The sequence below is a fragment of the Bos taurus genome, chromosome 2 (genome assembly GCF_002263795.3).
Source record: "Bos taurus isolate L1 Dominette 01449 registration number 42190680 breed Hereford chromosome 2, ARS-UCD2.0, whole genome shotgun sequence".
In the NCBI taxonomy this organism is placed as follows: Eukaryota; Metazoa; Chordata; class Mammalia; order Artiodactyla; family Bovidae; genus Bos; species Bos taurus.
The window spans coordinates 131765268-131787999 of NC_037329.1; the positions used below are offsets into that span (position 1 = coordinate 131765268).

General features: G+C 38.8%; 1 protein-coding gene across 20 annotated transcripts in view; it reads left to right on the forward strand.

The window, feature by feature from the left end:
- EIF4G3 (eukaryotic translation initiation factor 4 gamma 3) overlaps nt 1-22732 on the forward strand; it is a 354574-nt gene that overhangs the window by 282052 nt on the left and 49790 nt on the right. For 19 of the 20 annotated variants that reach the window (XM_024982993.2, XM_015460874.3, XM_059880202.1 and 16 more), the window contains one exon: nt 6922-7119. In XM_024982993.2, the coding sequence (XP_024838761.2) occupies nt 6922-7119 (198 nt within the window). Of the gene's footprint in view, nt 1-6921; nt 7161-22732 lie in introns of all 20 variants that reach the window. The other variant, XM_015460889.3, reaches the window with a different exon arrangement.

Consider the following 22732-nt stretch of genomic DNA (forward strand, 5'->3'; position numbering starts at 1 on the left):
TGTCCCTGGGAAAGAGATGTGCCTTACAAATCCTGATGTTGATTGAGCACCAGCACAGAATCTCATACATAGTAGATACTCAATAAATACTTGTTAAACAATAAACTTAGCAGCAAAGCTGTTCATGCTGTCAGGACCAAGACGAACTGATGCATCACAAGCTGTTTGTCAGACCCAAATCGGCTGCCTGCCTTTGTTCATCTTTCTCGCACTTGCCCCAGTCATTTGTCCCAAGAACATCCTGCTCCAGATTCACTAAAATCAAGTAGCTAATCTTCCCTGAAGATTTCTCAACCTTCAAAAAAAAATCTACATTCCTGCTTCCATTCCCTCTGAGAAGTGCTTAATGAAGAGGGACTTAAAAGTTTTAAATTTCCTGCTAGATATTTATCATTGACTATGAAGATGTCTTCTTTTGGTGTTTAAGGCAGTTGTATTAGTGCCTTATTGCATTAGATTCTTACAACACCTGTCAAGGCAGGAATACGTATTTCCTCTTTTTTTCGTATGAAGAAACGGAAGCTTTGAGAGGTACTCACAGCCGTTGTGGTTACTGAGTAGTCCATTTGTTGTGAACTTGTACCTCTCTCTATTCTGTAGCAGAGTTCTCCCTGTTTTTAAAAAAAATTTTATTGAAGTATAGTTGATTTAGAAACTAAATCTAATTTCTAGTTCTAAATCAACTAAAGTTGAGTTGGTTTCTAGTATACAGCAAAGTGATTCAGAGATATATATGTGTGTATATGTGTATATATAGATATATATATTTATTTTCATATTGTTTTCCATCATGTTTTATTACAGGATATTGACTGTAGTTCCCTGTGCCATGCAGCAGAACCTTGTTGTCTGTTTTATATATAGTATTGTGTATTTGCTATTCCAAAACTCTTAATTTATCCCTTCCCCACCCCCTCTCCCCTTTTGTATCTACATCTGTGAGTCTGTTTTCTGTTTTGTGAATAAGCCCGTTCATATCATGTTTTACGTTCCGTATGTAAGTGATACCATAGGCATTTGTGTTTTTCTGTGTTACTTAGTACAGTAATTTCTAGGTCCGTCTATACTGCTGCAAATGGCGCTATTTCATCCTTTTTATGACTGAGTAGTATTGCATTTTATTTGTGTGTGTGTTTGCACATGTATATTTATGTGATATATGTATGTATCACGCCTTTATCCAGTCATCTGTCTGTGACCTTGTAGGTTGTCTCCATGTCTTGGCATTTGTAAATAATGCTGCTGTGAACATTGGAATGCATGTATCTTTTCAGATTACAGTTTTGTCTGGATATATGCCCAGGAGAGGAATTGCTGTATCATATGCCAACTCTGTTGTCAGTTTTTAAGGAACCTCTATACTGTCTTCCATGGTAGCTGCACCGGTTTACATTCCCACCAAAATATAGGAGGGCTCCCTTTTCTCCACACCCTTTCCAGCACTTGTTTTTTGGAGACTTTTTAATGATGGCTATTCTGGCTAAGTTCTCCCCATTATTAATTGTTATTCAGAAACAGAATAATTATATTGACTTTGAGGTATCATTAATTAGTTCAGTTTTCTTTAGTGAATAGGTAAAGCAAATCCAGTGCGGGATGGATAGACTTCTCATGCAGGGCCAGCACAGCCTCCTTTTCTCCACATGCTTTGCTCTTGATACAGAGCGTCTTTGCTCATTCCCTCTCCGTTCTGCGTTTTCACTCTCTGCACAGGCACATCCCATGTTGTTCCTCCTGTTACTCTTTCTCTATCCTTTTGTCAACACAATAGTTGTATTGTTGCCACCACTTCCGGAAAACTCCTTCACTCTGACATTTGTTCTTACCCTCTGTATTTAGAGCAACATTATGAATGATCACCAGTGGATACCGTAAGAATTAATCTCCTTGAAACATTTCTAGGAAATCATTATTAGTGACGTATCTAGACTCCCTCTACATACATGCACTACAGTTGCGATTCTGCTGCTCAGGCTGCTATTTCATCTCTCTTCACCTCTTGATACAGTAATCCCACTGCTGCTGCCCAACTCATCTCTCTGATGGGCTGATTTTTACCTCCTCGCTCTAGCTTCTAACTTACCATCATTTGCTTTCCCACTAGCGTGCACTAGTCCTCTGATCTTTCCTTACTGTTTTCCAGTCCTGCAGTGGAAGAGCCTCATTAGCAATCCTTTCTAAAATATTTCCCTTCCTAAAATACTTTCTGTCCCCCTGCCAGCCTTTTCTCATGTGGCCAGCTTTTTTTTTTTTTTGCCCTTTATAATCTGGCCCCACTCTCATTTCCTTCTAAAGGTCTTTCCTCACTAACCCGTTACAGTCCTCACCTCTCTGGCTTCTAATCAACCTCGTGCTTTGCTCTGTCCTTTCTCTTGTAACTTTCCTGTCTTTGAAGCTGGATTTGATGGTTTTGATGACTGTGCCTTATGCTTTATTTGTACCTAAATGAAATTACAAAACATCAAGTAGATATTCAGTCATAATGAATAAATGCCTTTTGGTCAGTGTTTTGTTTTTTGATACTGGAGATTTCCTTTTTCAATTCAGGTATAAATTGACATATTACTTTTTAGGTGTACAACATAATCATTCAGTATTTGTATGTATATTGCAAAATGATCACCACAGTTAGCCTGCTTAATGTCCATCATCATGTAGGATTTTATTCTTGTGGTAAAAGCTTTTCAAACATGCAAAGCAGCATTCTTTCCCTTGTATTTTAATTTTTATTGGCGTATTGGTGATTTACTTTCTGTTAGTTTCAGGTGTATAGCAGAAGTGAATGAGTTTCCACACCCACATGCGTTCACCCTTTTTTAGATCCTTTCTCCATATCGGTCATTACAGAGCAGTGAGTAGAGCTCCCTGTGCTGTGCAGTGGCCCCTGTTTGTCGTCGTTGTTCAGTCACTCAGCTCTTTGTGACCCCATGGACTGCAGCACGCCAGGCTTCCTTCCCTGTCCTTCGCCATCTCCCATAGCTTGATCAAACTCACATCCATTGAGTCAGTGATGCCAGCTGACACCTCGTCCTCTGTCGTCCCCTGCTTCTCCTGCCTTCAGTCTTTCCCAGCATCAGGGTCTTTTCCAGTGAGTCAGCTCTTCACATCAGGTGGCCAAAGTATTAGAGCTTCAGCTTTAGCATCAGTTCTTCCGGTGAATATTCAGGATTGATTTCCTTTAGGATTGACTGGTTTGATCTCTTTGCTGTCCAGGGGACTCTCAAGAGTCTTCTCCAACACCACAGTTCAAAAGCATCAATTTGGTGTTCAGCCTTCTTTATCGTCCAACTCTCACATGCATACAAGACTCTGGAAAAACATACACGACAGTGTGTATATGTTAATCCCAATCTCTCAATTTATTCCTATCCCCCTTTTCCCTCTGGTAACCATATGTTTGTTTTCTACATCTATGACTTTGTTTCTGTTTTCTAAATAAGTTCATTTGGACCTTTTTTTTTTTTTGGATTCCACATATAAGGAATATCATATGATATTTGCAGCCTTATTAACTATAGTCACTTACTGTGCATTACTTCAATAAATGACCTTTTTATTTTCCTGTTTTTCTAAGCTTAGTATTTTCTGATCTATTTGAAGATCTGAAGGCTGGGTTTTATTTTTGTTTTTATTTTGTTTTTATTTTGTTTTATTTTATTTTGTTTATTTTTATTTGTGGAAAGCACAAATTAAAGTTTTAAACCTAAATGGTACTGTCTCGGTTGATACAGGCAATTTGGAGAAGTGCAATGACTCCCTCATCCCTAATAAACTTAAAATTTTTTGTTCTCTATAAAAGTGAAGCTGACGTATTGCTTTAAAAGTTGACAATATGATTTTTAAAAATTTAAATAGATTTATTTACCGTCTTAGAGAAAACTGTTGATAAACTGGTACACTTTCTAAAAATCCTTGTATTCAGATTAAATTATATAGGGATCAAACAAAACATTTTATAGGTTTTTCAGTTATTATATCATGGTTTCATGGATTTTTACAACTTCATATTTTTACTGAGGCATCATTTACATTTAGTTAGGTTTCCTTCTTTGTTTATAGTTCTATAATTCTTGCCAAACACATGGTTGTGTTACTGCCACCACAGTCAAGATGTAGAGCATTGCCATCAGCCCCCTGAAGTGTTCTTGTTCTGCTTTATAGTCATCCTCTGCTGCCCATGCTCACTTCTGGCAGTCAGTCGTGTGTTTGTCCCTCTGTGTGTGTCCACACATGTTTGTGCACTCAGGCATATCTGACTCTGCGACCCCATGAACTGTAGTCCGCCAGGCTCCTTTATCCATGGAATTTTCAAGGCAAGCATACTGGAGTAGGTTGCTCTTTCCTACTCCAAGGGGTAAAACCTGCATCTCTTGCACCTCCTGCACTGGCAGGCGGATTCTTCGCCCGTGTGCCACCTGGAAACTCCCTGTAGTGTTGCCTTTTCCAGAGTCTCATATAAATATGGAGTCATTCTGAGTAAAGCTTCTTTTACTCAGTGAATATATTTGATACTCATCCATCATATTGCATGTATGAGATGGCTGGATGGCATCACTGACTCGATGGACATGAGTCTGAGTGAACTCCGGGAGTTGGTGATGGACAGGGAAGCCTGGCGTGCTGCGATTCATGGGGTCGCAAAGAGTCGGACACGACTGAGCGACTGAACTGAACTTTCATTCCTGGATCCATTCACAAGATAAACACTTTCCAGGTTTTAGTAATTATGAATAAAATTACTGTGAACATTCACATAGAGGACTTGTATGAGCAAATACGTTTTTGTTTCTTTGGGGTAAATTCCTAGCTTTTGGATCAACATAGGTTTAACTTTATTAGAGTGTACCAAACTGTTTTCCAGGATGGTTACTGGCAAGGCATGAGAGTTTCAATACTTCAGTCTTCACCAGCACATATAATTTTCTGTTCTGTAAATTTTAACCATCCTAATGGATGTGTGGTAACATCTCAGTGCAGTTTCAGTTTGCATTTCCCAAAAGACCAGTGTGTTGAATAAGGACATTTTTTCATGCGTTTATTTGCCATTTGTGTGTCTTCTTTAGTACAGTTTTCTTTATATCTTTTGGCCTGTTTCGTTGGTTGGTATGCTGTCTTACTGAATTTTGAGAGCGTTTTTTTTTAATTATTATTCTGTATATAAATCCTTTGTCAAATGTATATTTTTATAAAAGGTTTTCCCCCAGTCTGTGGTTTTTTTCATTTTCTTAATAGTATCTTTTGCCAAGCATAAGTTTTTAACTTTGATGATGCTCAATTTATTGATTTTTTTCATTCCCACATTGTGCTTTTGCTGTCTCACTTAAAATATCTGTACATATAAGAATACAAAATTTTTGTCCTGCTCTGTTCTAGAAGTTTCTAATTTTGGATTTTACATTTTGGTTTGTGATCCTGTTTTAGTTAATTTTTGTGTTATGTGTAAGGCATGAATCAAGATTTCTTTTTTTTTTTTTTGCTTATGGATATCCAGTTGTTCCAGCATCATTTGTTGAAAAGACTTACCCTTTGTCCACTGAATTTTCGTTGCACCTTTGTTGAAAATCAGTTCTTCATATATGTGTGAATATATTTTCTACACTTCTCATTCTGTTCTCGTGAATTATGTGTCTGTTCTCTGGCCAGTACCACTATCTGTGCATAGTAGCTTCATATGGTAAGTGTTGAAATTAGGTTATATGTCTTCCAATTTTTGTTATTTTTTGAAATTGTTAAGCTGTTCTAGTTTTTGTTTTTCCATTTCAACTGAAGAATCAGCTTCTTGATTTCTACTCTTCCCCCTCCAAAAAACACCTTATTAGGTATTTTATTTTGTTTGTGTTAAATCTGTAGATCTCTTTGGGTAAAACTGGCAACTTAACAATAATGAGTTTTATAATACAAGAACGTGATATAGATCTCTATTTTGGTGTTTCTCGATTTCTTTGATCAGTCACTTAAACATTTCATCACCCAATTCCTATGGACATTTTGATAGATTCTTATCTAAGTACTTCATGGTTTTGGTACTGTTATAGATTGTGCTTTTTAAAAATGTAATTTTTAGTTGTTTATTGCTAATACATAAAAATAAAATTGATTTTTGTATATTGACTTGTGTTCTGCAAACCTGCTAGACCCACTTAGTGTCTACGTTTATAGGTTTCTTATGATTTTTCTGCGAAGACAGTCATTTGTGAAAAGGGAATTTTGTCTCTTCCTTTAGATCTGTATGGGTTGTAGCTCTTTTCCTTTGCATTATTCCACTGAATAGGACCTCCAGTAAGGTTTTGAATAGGAATGGTGAGCACACATGTTCTTGTCTTGTTCTCACTGTTAGGGGGAAACACTTATTCTTTCACCACTGAGTAGGGTTATCAATGGCCTTTTTCTCGTTGAGGAATTTTTCTATTTCTAACTTGATGAAGCTTTCTATAACATTATTACAGTAACTTCTGCCTAGTGTTTTATTTGATAATTTATATTATACCATTTGTAGATGAACTTCTATTTTAGGACATTTAAGTTATTTGCTCTAAAAGGTTACTGATTGAAGTTATGATGGCTAAAATCCCTTTTAACCTATCCTTAAATATAAATAAATTTATGAAAGTAAAATTGCTGGTTTAAGACTTTGAGTACACATTGTCAAATTGCCCTTGGAAATGTGCCAAATTAGAGTCCCACCAGTGGAGTGTGAATATACCTAGTTCCTTGAATTCTCATCAGTAGTGGAAAAAAAATAGGTGGTATAAATTTTTAATATATGATAAAATAGATTTAATTATTTCTGTGACTCATTCACAATCTTTGTTAATAATTTAGGAAATTGCACTTATAAATTACAAATAAAATATTAGTCCTTATAGAAAGCATCATATTGTCACAGATAATATAATGGTTTCTTTTTTGTGGTCCTTCTAGGAACTTTTTAGAAAAGTTCGAAGTATCTTAAATAAATTGACACCACAGATGTTCAACCAACTGATGAAGCAAGTGTCAGGACTTACTGTTGACACAGAGGAGCGGCTGAAAGGAGTCATTGACCTGGTCTTTGAGAAGGCTATTGACGAACCCAGTTTCTCTGTGGCTTACGCAAACATGTGTCGATGTCTAGTAACGGTAAGAAGAGAGGAAGGAGTAAAACCAGAAATCTCCAAGAGGTATATTCTCCCCTCACTACATATTCTTCCCAGAAGTGTTAATGGGGCAGAGTAAAGGGGAGAATATATTTTTAGTACATATAATATTCTCATTGTATAAAAATAGCCTTGCTTTTTTATAATGTATTTTAACCTCTGAAGGGGATATGGAGGTAAGACTGAAATAGGCATGTTGTGGTCCCATGCAGTGTGGGGAAGATTAAAGAAGATTAAAATTTGTAATGTGAAATTTTTGTCATGGGCCACCAGTTTTTCCTGGTGTATCATCTTATAGAAATAAAGCAAATGCTTACATTTACATTTAGGTTCAGAATTGGAAGGCATGCTGATTCTAAGTCTAGCCTTTGTAAAAGTGCTAGCATAGTTGTGGTCATAAAGGTTTCAAAACTGATGATACTCTCTTAGATACTATTAGATTTCTTTCTCTTTACATTGTCCACAGCCTGTCAAATCTAGGGCGAGAAAGAATGGGAGACCAAAGAGCTTCTGGTTAGTGTTCATTATCCTCTATTCTGCAGTCATAAAACTGCCATGTATCATCTGTGTTTTCTCTGCCTGTTACCAAGGTACCTGTATCAGAAATGTGTGTCCTTTAACATTTGGGTCTTTTCTTAATTATCACACCTTATTGTCATTGTGCCTATGAAAATGCAAAATTCTATCATTTTATACCAGTGTTTTTGAGTACCTGTGTTAAAAGTAGGTAAGTCTGTTGGGACTTAGGAAAAAGCTCATCTTCTGTCTTCAAGGGACTAAAAATCCATATTGGAGAAAAATAGCATTAGCAAGAAAAAAAAACACTCATAAGGTATTTTGTGATGTTGTAGTGTCTTGGTGTCTGATTGGAGCCTGAAATTTCAAGTTGAAAGAAAAGGAAATCACCATATTCCTGGGAAATGACAAACTTTTATGAAGCGGGTAGAATTAGTTCAGCCTGAATGGAGAGGGGTGGTGAGTACAAATTCAGGGAAGGAGGAATGTACTCCGCAGGCTCAGGTCTCAGGCAACAAGCATGGCATAAAGGCTCCGACCACTGACTTTGGAGTCTCATAGTGTTATGAGACTATGACAGTTTTAACTTTAAATTCCAACTCTGCCATTTGCTGACTTTGTAACCTCAGAATAGTACATAACTTCTTTAAGCGTCTTTTTTTTTTTAATCCATAAAATCAGATTAGTTTATATAATTTAAGGTTATTATATTGATAAAGTTAATTGGAATGAGATTGTGTTTGTAAAGTCTAGCTCAGTTTTAGCCTGTCATAGCTCTAAGTGATTCAGAACTAAATTGGTGGTGGTGAAGATTGTGGAGATCTTAAAATATTAGGTATAGAATGAGGATGATTGTAATATTTAGCACTACTAGTGATGCTGGGAAAGATTGAAGGCAAAAGGATAAGTGGGCGGCCGAGACTGAGGTGGTTAGATAGCATCACCAGCTCGGTGGACGTGGATTTGAGCAAACTCCAGGAGACAGTGGAGGACACAGGAGCCTGGCTTGTCTGCAGTCCATGGGGTCACAAAGAGTCGGATGTGACTTAGTGACTGAACAACAACAGGTTGTAGTATGGGTAGATGATTGACATATGTCATTTTAACACTTACTATAAGCCTTAAAGATCAGTATTATTAGCCCCACTTTATTAAATAAGAAGTTGAGGCTTAAAAAAGGATTAATAACTTGCTCATAGTCACATAACTAGTAAGTGGCAGTGCTGGAACTCAAATCTAGGATTATTTAACTCAGTGACTTGCAATATTGCCTTCTAACGCGCCATATTCACCTGAAAGTGAACTGATCCTCAGCTCATGTGTTCTGTTCCATTGTGACAGCCATGAAACCCTGCAGTCAGAAATTAGAACTAGGACTAGATCCCAAATCTTCTGGCTCATAACTTTATACTTTTTACCAGTTTTTTATTGAATCATTGAAGGGTTGTGAATTTTTGTTGTTGTTATTTTGTGTCTTTAACACCAAAAAACATTTTGTATTGGTGTATAGCTGATTAACAATGTTGTGATAGTTTCAGGTGAACCGTGACGGGACTCAGCCACACAATTATTTTAATAGAAGAATCCTTTAGATGAAAATGACCCTTAAAGGCCTGGCCATAACACAGGTTAGCTTGGAATAGGAAGAATTCACAGATAAGCCAGCTACTTATGGGTCTTTTGGTGTGACATACCCTTTTATAACAAGAGTTTTTAAACTTTATTGGATTTTTTTAAATTATAAAATAACAATCTATTGGAATAATTCAAACAGAATAGGGAAATACACAGAAAAAGTTAGTATTCTTCCCTTGAAGCCCCAGTCAGTTAAGTTTCCTTTCCTTCCAAGCCAGTCACTTCCAATTGCAAGTGATATGGTTGCATTGTTCCATAATTTTCTTTATATTTATAAAATCATATCAAAATATACACATATGTGTAAAGAAGATGTTTTAATTTTTTTGTTCAGTTGAATGATGTCATCATTTTGCATTTTGCTTTCTGTCTCCACTTAGTGTGTTTTAGGCATCCCCATAGGTCATTGCAGATAGATTTTACTCACACCTTTTAATAGCTTCACATATCCCATTACACATACACATACAACTTTTTTTCATTCTCTTCTGCCGCTCCCCACCCCATGTTGTTTCTGTTTTTCGTTTTGGAGGGTTTTTTGCAACCAGAAGCAGTGCTGCAATAAACAACGAAGTACATTTATTCTTACACGCTGGAGCTTTTACTTCTTTAGCATAGGTTTCCCCCAAAGTTATATACCAAAGGACATTTATTTTTAAACTTTTTTATTGAAGTATAACATAAATACAAATAGTTTGGAAAAGGAAAATTGCTCGTTTATAGTTTTTGTTAAATTCAGTTCAGTTCAGTCCAGTCACTCAGTCATGTCTGACTCTTTGCAACCCCATGGACTGCAGCACGCCTGTCCATCACCAACTCCTGAAGCCTACCCGAACCCATGTCCATCGAGTCGGTGATGCCATCCATCTCATCCTCCCTCGTCCCCTTCTCCTCCTGCCCTCAATCTTTCCCGGCATTAGGGTCTTTTCAAGTGAGTCAGCTCTTCGCATCAGGTGGCCAAAGTATTGGAGTTTCAGCTTCAACATCAGTCCTTCCAATGAATATTCAGTCCTGAATATTCATTATCCTAAAGCTGATCTCCTTTAGGATGGACTGGTTGGATCTCCTTGCAGTCCAAGGGACTTTCAAGAGTCTTCTCCAACACCACGGTTCAAAAGCACCAATTCTTCAGTGCTCAGCTTTCTTTATAGTCCAACTCTCACATCCATACATGACTACTGGAAAAACCATAGCCTTGACTAGACGGACCTTTGTTGACAAAGTAATGTCTCTGCTTTTTAATATGTTGTCTAGGTTGGTCATAACTTTCCTTCCCAGGAGTAAGCGTGTTTTAATTTCATGGCTTCAGTCACCATCTGCAGTGATTTTGGAGCCCCCCAAAATAAAGTCAGCCACTGTTTCCCCATCTATTTGCCATGCAGTGATGGGACCAGATGCCATGATCTTAGTTTTCTGAGTGTTGAGCTTTAAGCCAACTTTTTCACTCTCCTCTTTCACTTTTATCAGGATGCTCTTTAGTTCTTCACTTTCTGCCATAAGTGTGGTGTCATCTGCATATCTGAGATTATTGATATTTCTCCTGGAAATCTTGATTCCAGCTTGTGCTTCATCCAGCCCAGCATTTCTCATAATGTACTCTGCATATAAGTTAAATATAAATTAATGATTTAAATACTCTCATAATGTTTAATTTTAAGCTACCGCATTAGTGTATAGTTCATTGTATATCAGCAAAGTGAACATACCTAACTCTCTGGTCAATAAATGTAATTGTACCTTTCTTCCTTAAAGATGACCACTGTCCCAACTTCTGACATCATAGCTAACCTACTTTTGAGGTTTGTTTTATTTAACAGTGATTTGTTTTACTTAAAGTTGGCAGTGTGACTATTCATAAATTTCTAATACAAACCAAATACAAAAATCAAACAGCCATAAAAATAATGAAAACCTAAATATGAAAACCTAATCTCTTAGTAGAAAAATAAGGCTATCTTCATGAACTTTGGGGGAAAATTTCTTCAGCAAGATGCAAAATAAATATGAAGGAGGAAAATACCAAGTATGACTGTTAAAATGTATAACCCTTGGTGCAGCAAATGGTGCTATAAATAAAAGAAAAAGGTAAAGCCACAGCCTGGGAGAATATATCTGAAATGCATATAGCTGCCAAAATGTTAGAATCCAGAGTTGAAGGGGAGAAAAGCAAATCAGTAAGGAAAAAAAAAAAGCCTAATATAAAACATGGACAATTCATAGAAATGAAATCCATTGGCTCATAAACTTAAAAGATCCTCAGTGTTATTCATTATTAGTGACAAGAAATGACAAGACACAGTTCTGTGCAAGTCACATCCATGAGATTGAGGGCAAAAAGCAAAGATGAGCTTTTTGGATAATCACTTTGGAGAGTAATTAGACAACAGTGGTGAAGATGTTCATATGCTATTACCCAATAATTTCACTTCTCGGAGTATATCCCAGAGAAATTCCCATTTGTGCAAAAGGAATCATATATTAGAATGTTTATCTATGTATTGATTTTAATAGTGAACAACAGGAAGCAACCATAATAAGCCTAAAGAAGACAGAAGAATATACCACAATGTATTTTAAAAAATAATTAGGCACACAAGGAAACAAGATGGCACGAATGAGAACCAACAGCAAGCAAACGCCCTCCGTTGGGCTCCAGGTTCCGGTTTATCAGGCACAGGTGCTAAACGAACATGCTTGCATTCAAGGTGATAGATTCGACAATTTCAGTAGAGAAAGTATAAAAAGGACTGAACAGAATTTCCAAAACTGAATATTAAAATTAAGAAGACAATAAAAGGGTTTAAGGGCAGATGAGACACAGCTGAAGAAAAGAATTATGAACTAGAAGTGTATAGAATCCAGATTGAAGCAGAGACCCCCAAAAAGAAAATTAACGAGAGGTTAAAAGATGATAAAAATCAAAAGATTTCCTACAAACCCCAAGCATGATTTTTTTAAAAAAGGCTGAAAGAAAGCTAGTAAAGCTAATTACAGGAAGAAAATGATATTAAAAAGAAACAATAATTTGTCTGCAAGTTTCTTAGGAGCAAAAGTCACCATATACAAAAGAAAATGTTGGCAAATCAAACTACATTAAAATTAGCATTTTTCATGAAAAGGTGTCAGATCAGGTCAGTCGCTCAGTCGTGTCCGACTCTTTGCGACCCCATGAATCGCAGGACGCCAGGCCTCCCTATCCATCAGCATCTCCCGGAGTTCACTCAGACTCACGTCCATCGAGTCAGTGATGCCATCCAGCCATCTCATCCTCTGTCATCCCCTTCTCCTCTTGCCCCCAATCCCTCCCAGCATCAGAATCTTTTCCAATGAGTCAACTCTTCGCATGAGGTGGCCAAAGGACTGGAGTTTCAGCTTTAGCATCATTCCTTCCAAAGAAATCCCAGGGCTGATCTCCTTCAGAATGGACTGGTTGGATCCCCTTGCAGTCCAAGGGACTCTCAAGAGTCTTCTCCAACACCACAGTTCAAAAGCATCAATTATTTGGCTCTCAGCCTTCTTCACAGTCCAACTCTCACATCCATACATGACCAGAGGAAAAACCGTAGCCTTGACTAGACAAACCTTTATTGGCAAAGTAATGTCTCTGCTTTTCAATATGCTATCTAGGTTGGTCATAACTTTCCTTCCAAGGAGTAAGCGTCTTTTAATTTCATGGCTGCAGTCACCATCTGTAGTGATTTTGGAGCCCAGAAAAATAAAGTCTGACACTGTTTCCACTGGTTCCCCATCTATTTCCCATGAAGTGATGGGACCGGATGCCATGATCTTCGTTTTCTGAATGTTGAGCTTTAATTAAACTTTTTCACTCTCCGCTTTCACTTTCATCAAGAGGCTTTTTGGTTCCTCTTCACTTTCTGCCATAAGGGTGGTGTCATCTGCATATCTGAGATGATGGATATTTCTTCCGGCAATCTTGATTCCAGCTTGTGTTTCTTCCAGTCCAGCGTTTCTCATGATGTACTCTGCATAGAAGTTAAATAAACAGGGTGACAATATACAGCCTTGACGAACTCCTTTTCCTATTTGGAGCCAATCTGTTGTTCCATGTCCAGTTCTAACTGTTGCTTCCTGACCTGCATACAGATTTCTCAAGAGGCAGGTCAGGTGGTCTGGTATTCCCATCTCTTTCAGAATTTCCCACAGTTTATTATGATTCACACAGTCAAAGGCTTTGGCATAGTCAATAAAGCAGAAACAGATGCTTTTCTGGAACTCTCTTGCTTTTTCCATGATCCAGCGGATGTTGGCAATTTGATCTCTGGTTCCTCTGCCTTTTCTAAAACCAGCTTGAACCTCAGGAAGTTCACGGTTCACATATTGCTGAAGCCTGGCTTGGAGAATTTTGAGCATTACTTTACTAGTGTGTGAAATAAGTGCAATTGTGCGGTAGTTTGAGCATTCTTTGGCATTGCCTTTCTTTCGGATTGGAATGAAAACTGACCTTTTCCAGTCCTGTGGCCACTGCTGAGTTTTCCAAATTTGCTGGCATATTGAGTGCAGCACTTTCTCGGCATCATCTTTCAGGATTTGAAATAGCTCAACTGGAATTCCATCATCTCCACTAGCTTTGTTCATAGCGATGCTTTCTAAGGCCCACTTGACTTCACATTCCAGGATGTCTGGCTCTAGGTGAGTGATCACACCATCGTGATTATCTGGGTTGTGAAGATCTTTTTTGTATAGTTCTTCTGTGTATTCTTGCCACCTCTTCTTAATATCTTCTGCTTCTGTTAGGTCCATACCATTTCTGTCCTTTATCGAGCCCATCTTTGCATGAAATGTTCCTTTGGTATCTGATTTTCTTGAAGAGATCCCTAGTCTTTCCCATTCTGTTGTTTTCCTCTATTTCTTTGCATTGATCGCTGAAGAAGGCTTTCTTATCTCTTCTTGCTATTCTTTGGAACTCTGCATTCAGATGTTTATGTCTTTCCTTTTCTCCTTTGCTTTTCGGTTCTCTTCTTTTCACAGCTATTTGTAAGGCCTCCCCAGACAACCACCATTAAGTAAAAATGCAAGCCACGTGTTAGGAGAAGATAATTGCAGCATAAAAATCCAGTAAAGGACATCCCAATTGAGAAAGTAGCACTGACACGTATACACCATGTGTAAAACAGCTGACACAGGGAGCACAGCCTGATGCCCCGGGGGGTGAGGAGGCGGGTGGGCAGAGGGAGGCTCATGAAGGAGGGTATATATACACATACAATTATGACTGATGTGTGTTCTACGCAGAAACCAACTCAAGGTCATACAACAGTTTTCCTCCAATTAAAAAAGAATTGAAAAAACTAACATTAATAAGAAAATTGCTTAAATTTTAAATAGACAACAGACTTAAATATTTCACCAAAGAGGTTATCCAAATGACCAATAAATATGAAAAAAATTATTCAATTAGATACAACCATGCAATAATACCAGATTGCTAAATTTACCAGATGTTTGCAAATAGGTGAAGCAACCAGAACTGTCAAACAGGGCCAGTAGGAATATAAATTGTAACAGTCACTTTAGAAAAGAGTTTAGCATCATCTACAAAATTTGGAGGTTTTTTTTTTTTTTTTTTTTCCGCTATAACCAGCATTTCCATTCTTAAGAATATATGCAACAGATAAACATACATTTCTGATGGGCCAGGAAGCATATGAAAATGTTTGTCATTATTCATAATGAATAAAAACTTGAAACTGCCCATAAACCGTAAAATGGAAGAATTGTTGCACGTTCACACTAGGACAGTCAAACCGAACCATAGCCGAGTGCATGTGGCTGTAACAGGACAAAGCTCTAGGAGAAGAAGCCAGACCCGAAAGAATATATGCCATATTGCCTGTTTATTTAAAGTTCAAAAACAAATATGGATATGGGAATGCATATATGGATGGTAAAACAAAAGCAAGAAAGTGGTTATTATAAAAATACAGGATAATGGGATTAACTGTGAAGGCTGGAAAGTGGTCGTGCTTTGAAAGCATTTATGTGAAGCTCTGGGAGGATTCAGTGTTCTTAAAGCTAAACTTTGAAAAGAAGAACAACAAGCAATAGAGTGGAAAAATTTTTTAAATGCTCAGGGCCCTTAACTTGAATATTTGGTTTCTTAAAAATGAAAGATGAAGGTACATATGGCAAGATACTAAGTTTTAGCAAACTTGAGTGATGAATACTTGAGTGTGTGCTCTTTTATTTTATACTTTATAAAGGAAGAAGTGGAGTTAAGCTGATTATTTTCAGATGGCATGTCCATGAGCAGTGTTATCCAAAATTGAAATGACAGTATATGTTTCACTAAGTCCAGCTTAAGCAGATTTTTTTTTGCTCTAAGTTTTGGTTTCCTATTTTAATGCTTCTTGTGAAATCAAACAAGAAGGATCTGCTCTGTGCAGCATTTTCCAGTCCTTGACCACAAGTGCTTCTTGTTTTGTGTGTGTGTTTTTTTTTTTTTTTTTAACATAATTGTTAGAATGAGAGAAAATGAAGAGTGAATTAAAAATAAGATATTACCCACGGCAGGTATTCTTTTTCTATCCATTATATTCATTAATTTATTTCAGTAGTTTCACTTTTCAGTATCTGTATGTTTTACTGAGACACATCTGCAGGTCAAATTGTAAGATCTTTGGCCTGGTTCATAGTCCTAAGGATGTATAGACCCATGCCATTTTCATGGATTATCATGAATTTGAAGTATTGGAATCTAGTTATAATTGTCTACACAGTCATGTTTCTAAATAGTAGTAATAATGAGTAGTGGGAATCATAGCAGTATTTTGGGAGGATGTGTTACATCTAACTCATTTAATCCTCACAACCATTTTATTATTCCTATTTTAAAACATTTTGTGGAAGTTGGAAAATTGCCTAAATAGGGATTTTATACATATGGAGGTTTCCAATGTTAAATGATAGAACCTTAGTTCGAACAAGAGCCGGTGAAAGTGTTAGTCACTCAGTCGTGTCTTGACTCTTTGAAACCCCATGGATGGTAGTCCGCCACGCTTCTCTGTCCATGGAGTTTCCCAAGCAGGAATACTGAAGTGGGTTGCCATTTCCTCCTCCAGAGAATCTTCCCCACCCAGGGATCAAAACCAGCTTGCCTGCATTGCAGGCGGATTCTTTACCATCTGAGCTACCAGGGAAGAATTGGACTGAGTGCCAAAGAATTGATGCTTTCGAAGTGTGGTGCTGGAGAAGACTCTTGAGAGTCCCTTGAAGAACAAGGAGATCAAACCAGTCAATCCTAAAGGAAATCAAGCCTGAATATTGGAAGGACTGATGCTGAAGCTCCAATATTTTGATCACCTGATGTGAAGAGCCAAATCATTAGAAAAGGCCCTGATGCTGGGAAAGATTGAAGGCAGTGACAGAGGATGAGATGGTTGGATGGCATCCATGACTCAATGGACATGAGTTTGAGCAAACTCTGGCAGATGGTGAAGGACAGGGAGGCCTGGTGTGCTGCAGTCCATGGGATCACAAAGAGTTAGACACAACTTAGCTACTGAACAACAAGCTCAAACAGAGACTTAGATCTCTGATTTTAAAGTCTGACGGTTGGGTTTTTTTGACCTCGGGCAATAAATGGAGACATTTTTGGTTATGACTACTAGCATGTTAGTGCCTAAAGGCCCAGGATGCTCCTGAACATCCTACAGTACACAAGACAGCCACCTACAACAAAGGGTTGTCCAACCCAAAACATCCTTAGTGTCAAGGATGAGAAACTTGGTCTAGATTGTTGAGATTTTAAGATTTAAGAGAATACTTATTGTCGTTCAGAACAGTGTTGTTTTGTTTTTGTTTTGTTGACCATCTGCACAGTTTGTTGGGGTCTCAGTTCCCTGACTAGGGATTGAACCCCACCCTCAGCAGTGAAAGTGTGGAGTCCTAAGCACTGGACTGGGAGGGAATTCCCCCAGAGCAGTTTTTAAACCTTTTTTCTGCCTCTTTGTCATTCACTTCAATCACACACCTCCATGAGTCACTTTGCAGTTCTTACCTAGGGGAGGGCTTGAGAATACAGTTGTGTGTCAATTTTCCTTGATGTTCTAAGGGGTGGTAGGTAGGCTTTCTAAAAAGGAATTCTTTAGATTTACAGAGGAAATTGATATAGTAGTTTTGGCTTTACCAGTTGGCTCTGCATATCAGCTGGTAAAGAATCCGCCTGCAATGTGGGAGACCTGGGTTCAATCCCTGCGTTGGGAAGATCCCATGGAGAAGGGAAAGGCTGCCCACTCCAGTTTTCTGGCCTGGAGAATTCCATGGACTGTGTAGTCCATGGGGTCTCAAAGAGTCGGACACACCGAGCAACTTTCACTTCACACCGTATTTATTGTGTGCACAGACACACTTGTTTAGATTTCTGTGCAGCTGCCTGCTTTTGCCAAGCTCTGCTAAGTGAAACCTCTGGCACATAAGACTTAAAGACATCATAAGAGGTAGTAACCTGGGCCTCTGGAGTATGCTGCTGCTGCTTCTGGTTCAAGTAGAAATGACCGCAGAGATCTGCAAGGCCTCCTTCCCAAACTGTAGCCTGCCAGGCTTCTCTGTCCTTGGAATTTTCCAGGCAAGAATACTGGTATGAGTTGCCATTTCTCCTTCAGGGGATATTTCCATTCCAGGGATGGAACCCTGGTCTCCTGCACTACAGTCAGGTTCTTTACCATCTTAGCCACCAGGGAAGCCCCCTTCACAGACTGCAGGGCATTTAACTAGAACTCAGTACTTCTCTTAGGCAGAGGAGAACATCTGAAAGTGAAAATGAAAGTGAAGTCGGTCAGTCGTGTCTGACTCTTTGCAACTCCATAGACTGTAGCCTACCAGGCATCTCTGTCCATGGGATTTTCCAGGCAAGAGTGCTGGAGTGGGTTGCCATTTCATTCCAGGGGATCTTCCTGACCCAGGGATCGAACCCCGGTCTCCCGCATTGCAGGCAGATGTTTTACCCTCAGCTACCAGAGAAGCCCCAAGGACATCTGAGTTGAGTGGCAAATAAAGAAGGGCAGACACTGGAAATTGCTATCCTGTATCTAAATCTATGCTTAAATAAAATTTTAAATTGGATTATTAGTCCTTTTTATTGCACTGTTTCATTTTAATCAAAATTTAAAGAAAATCCCCACCTTGGAACTCTTTTTGAGCCTAAGTTCCTAAGAGCGGGGCACTGCTAAATTCCTAGCACCTGAAATGGTTTCTGGTGCATAATAGACCCTCAGACATATGTTTTGAGTGAATGGATAAATGCATGAATGAAAGTATAACTTGAGTTTATTTTGCACCTTAAGACTGTGCTTTTGTTACTTTTAATCTCTGCTGTGGCAGGCATGCAGACCTCAGCTGTAAAGAATGGCACTGTGGGTAAATTTCTGCATTCTGTGTCCTGTTACACCAGATCCGAGACTTTGAATGTTGCCGGTTTAATGTGCCACTGAAGGAAAGATTGATGAGAAATGACTTACCCTTTCATAACTTGACCACTCCCTTTTCAGTCTTGTGGACATCCCTCAGTGCTGTATGCCTCTTCGAATGTATCTAATAGAACACGTTTCGGTAGATGTGTTTATCGTACATACAGGTCATGTTAAGTTCATTTTTAGTTGGGAATTTACTGAGGTCAGGACATCACCACTGATAAACGATAGTATGTCACTGTAGACCCAGGAGTTACTGTTGAACAACTGATTCATTGCTGTTCACTTCACATTTTAGAGTTAGTTTGGGCATACCACTTGTTTATATTATACTAGTCATTTCAGACACTTTACCGCGGACCAGAACATGCTTTAAGCAAAACAGCTACTGGGCCATGGATTACCACTGGCATCTTTATCTTCTAGGACAGCCCTGAAAATCCTGAGCGTGCTAATAAGCCAGGCCAGGACTTGTCTCCTGTTGAACTTAATTAATACACAACTGACAGCCCTTGGTGATTTTCAGGGAGTTTGATCCTTTTAAGGAGAAGAAGTATTTACCATCCATACTAACAAATATATTAGCAGTACAAATCCTGTTGCTTGAAGAAAATGACTGCCTGCTGCTGACAGTGTTCACGTCCAGGACTGCTGGCTGCCCGGAACGTGGCCAGCTCTCAGTGCAGTAGGAGACGGATACTGTCAGTTCACAGTGTAGCGCAGTGGCACGTGGGTAGTTTACTGTTGTGTAAAAATTAAAAGGTAGGTGCCCTCCAGCAAATCTAGCTCACCAAGCAGTCTTGGTATAAAATATTCCCCAGTGACTCCCTCACTTTCTAAGGAATCGTCTCCCAGCAACCCATCTGAAGCACTTAGTATCTTAGTTTTAATTCCAGACTACTGTTTAATGAATTATGGTTGTCTGAGAGAGAGCTTCTTCTCGTTGTGGCATGTCACCTTTCATTTTTGGTATTATCCACGGTAACATCTTCAAGCATCTACCTCTTCTACTGTTAGGAACTGAATATTCATCTCTCCCCCAGTTCGTAGGTTGAAGCCCAACTCTCCATGTGATGGTGTTAGGAGGTGGGGCCTTTGAGAGGTGATTAGCTTTAGTTGAGGTCATAAGGGTGGATCTCCCATGATGGAAATTAGTGCCTTTAATAAACAGGAAGAGGTACTAGAATTTCTTTTCCACCACATGAGGATAGAGGAGAAGGCAGATGTCTACACAGCAGACATCCAAAGAAGAGGGTCCTCCTTCACCAGGGACCAGATCTGCCTGCACCTTGATCTTGGACTTCCCGACCTCCAGAACTGTGAGAAATAAACATCCGTTGTTTATGCCACCCAGTCTGTGGTATTTCATTATAGCAGCCCTACCAGACTAAGACATTCACTCTTCATGTTCTCACTAACCAGTTTTACTGAGTCTCCTGACCAGTTAAGTGTCCCCTGACAACACAAGCTGACTTAATACCATCATCGTTTCATAATTGTGTTGAATTGAACATCTCTTAAGAAGAAGACGATTACCGTGCATCACCGTTCTTGGGCCATATCCTCCCTGGCCTGTTTCCGTATTTCCACAGCCCCTGTTCACCAGAACAAGCCTTTAGGGTGTGGTGCAGCCAGACCTTCATTCATTAGAGACAGCCGTGCTTGCAGGCCTGTGGTCGTTCTGCTGAGCGTTCTGTTTTAATGCTTCCCGTGAACGTGTCTAACAAGCATATGCAACAGTCACAGGTTCTTTATGTCCCGTACATGTGAACTGTTGGTGACCACCACTTTGGGGTAACAGATACTCAGTTCTCTTGCCTTTTGTGGCTCTCTCCCTAATTGCTTTGTGAACTAACTTAAACACTTTCTTTGATGTTTATGCTATTACAATATAGGTTTCTCTTAAATTTTACTAATAAACATGTCAGTGCAGCTCCAAACTTAAATATAGCTCTATCAGTTTATAGAATTCTTAGCTGTGGTCTGGGCACTGTTACTTGTTTTACTTAGACTGTCTCGTTTAATCCTTCAAACAGTCCTGCGAGATAGATGTTATCCCCGTTTTAGAAAGAAATAGAAGTTCAGGGAAGCCAAGTGATTGGGCCAAGGTCACGTGGCAGAGCTGGCATTATGACTGTCTCCACTGCTCCTGTTGCACCAGCTGCTTCATGGTGTCCCTTAGTCTGTAATCACTGGGATGCATCCTTTTGCTGATGAAGGGATTAAGGCTTAATGAGGTACCTTGCTCACATTTACATACTGATGAGGTGTAGAGCTGGGATTCAAACCCTGATTTTATCACTCAGGATTCCAGTGCTCTTTCTCTTTGAGTGTTCCAAATAAGCCACGTTTAAGTCACGTTATTCTCTGTGACTTAAAGCACTTCCAACAAACCTATTGCATTGGGTGCTTAAAGCTGCACTTGGGCTCGACACAGGGATTGTGCCTCCCTTGTTTGGATGATGAACGAGTTTGGGTTAAAAGAATTGCCTTCATTTAAAATCAAGCAAAAAAAAGAAAATCATGTAAGCGAATCTTTTCAATATAGTCTTCTCTACATAAAAGGTATAAAAAGCAAATCCTTTAATACATTTTGTGTAGGGAAATTCTTCCTTGCCTTACATCATTTCTACTTGTTCCTTCCAGTAAATAAAACACACGAGTTGTAGTTATTTGACCTTCCTGACTCATTTTAGTTCTGGTCCCTGTCACTAAGACAGTGGCTTGAATTTTCATATTATCCACATTTTTCCCATCTTCTACATAGTAAACCCATAATTCAGGGAAAATCTTTTTAAGGCCGATAAATTGTGCCCAGATGATTTTTATCCTATCAGTCTATAATGTCCTTAGTGTTAATATAGACAGTGGTGAATATGCTAAGAAGTTGGCAAAAGCCTCTTGATGTGTTTATTTGAGTTCCTGTACAGTAGCAAATTTAATGTAACTGCTGAATTTTAGAACCTTTGCTTTGTTCTGGAACCTAACGTCATGCTGAATGCTCTATTATACAGAACCTCTCACATATGGTGCTTCTTTATATTCTGGGTTGTAGATAGTAAAAGATTGAGTCTACTTTTGGCTTCTGCTTTGAAAACCCTTTGCTCTCATGTTTCATTTCTTTAAGGCTAAGTACCTGCTCTCAGAACTTCCCTGGTGGCCCAGTCCGCTGTGCTCCCAATGCAGGAAACCTGGGATTGATCCCGGCTCGGGAAACTAGATCTCACATGGCCACACTAAATGTCTTGCATACCACACTTAAGATTCTGCACAGCCAAATAAGTACAAATAAATTAAAAGCCTACCCTCTTGTGTGATCATAGAATAGGCCTGACTTTGACATAACCTGTTGTCACTTGTATTTGTATGGCCTAAATTTGGACATAAGGACGTGTTAGCTTTCCTGTGATTGTCTGAAAAGAATCCGTATTTGATGTTCTTCTCCTCTAAGTTAAAAAAAAGTGAAATGAAACATTCAGCTCTGGTTGGTAAGAGCTGGCCTTGTTGAAGGGTCTTTCGTGTCTCACTGGGAATATGTTGGAGAATGTGCCGTCAGTTCTAGCACAAATATGCCGTGGTATTGTAGTCCTCAAGTTGCTAGCCATTCAGCCTTGATCAGCAGCTCTCCAAAGTCCATTCTGGTTGCTAACTCTTCTGTGAATATAAATACAAGGTATCCCATTTTTTATTAACTTCTTCCACTAAATCTAGGACAAAGACCACGTATTTCAGAACTTTGGGAGCCACTTTGTGATTCTAGGAAAATCATTTTGCCATATTGTCACAGCTGTTCAAAATGGTACTCGTGATTTTGTCTGTAAAACAGAATCTTTTAGTCAATCACTGTGCTGGTTCACTTTCTTTATTTTCTGAATAAGAACGTCTCTGCATTTAGTTAAAGGTGAAGCTGTTGCAGTTACTAGAAAACAATGGGTTTGTATGGACATCTTGTAAGCGTCTTGCCTCTAACCGGCCCCTTCCCTGCCCTGAGTCTGTGCATCAAAAGAATGTGCCTAC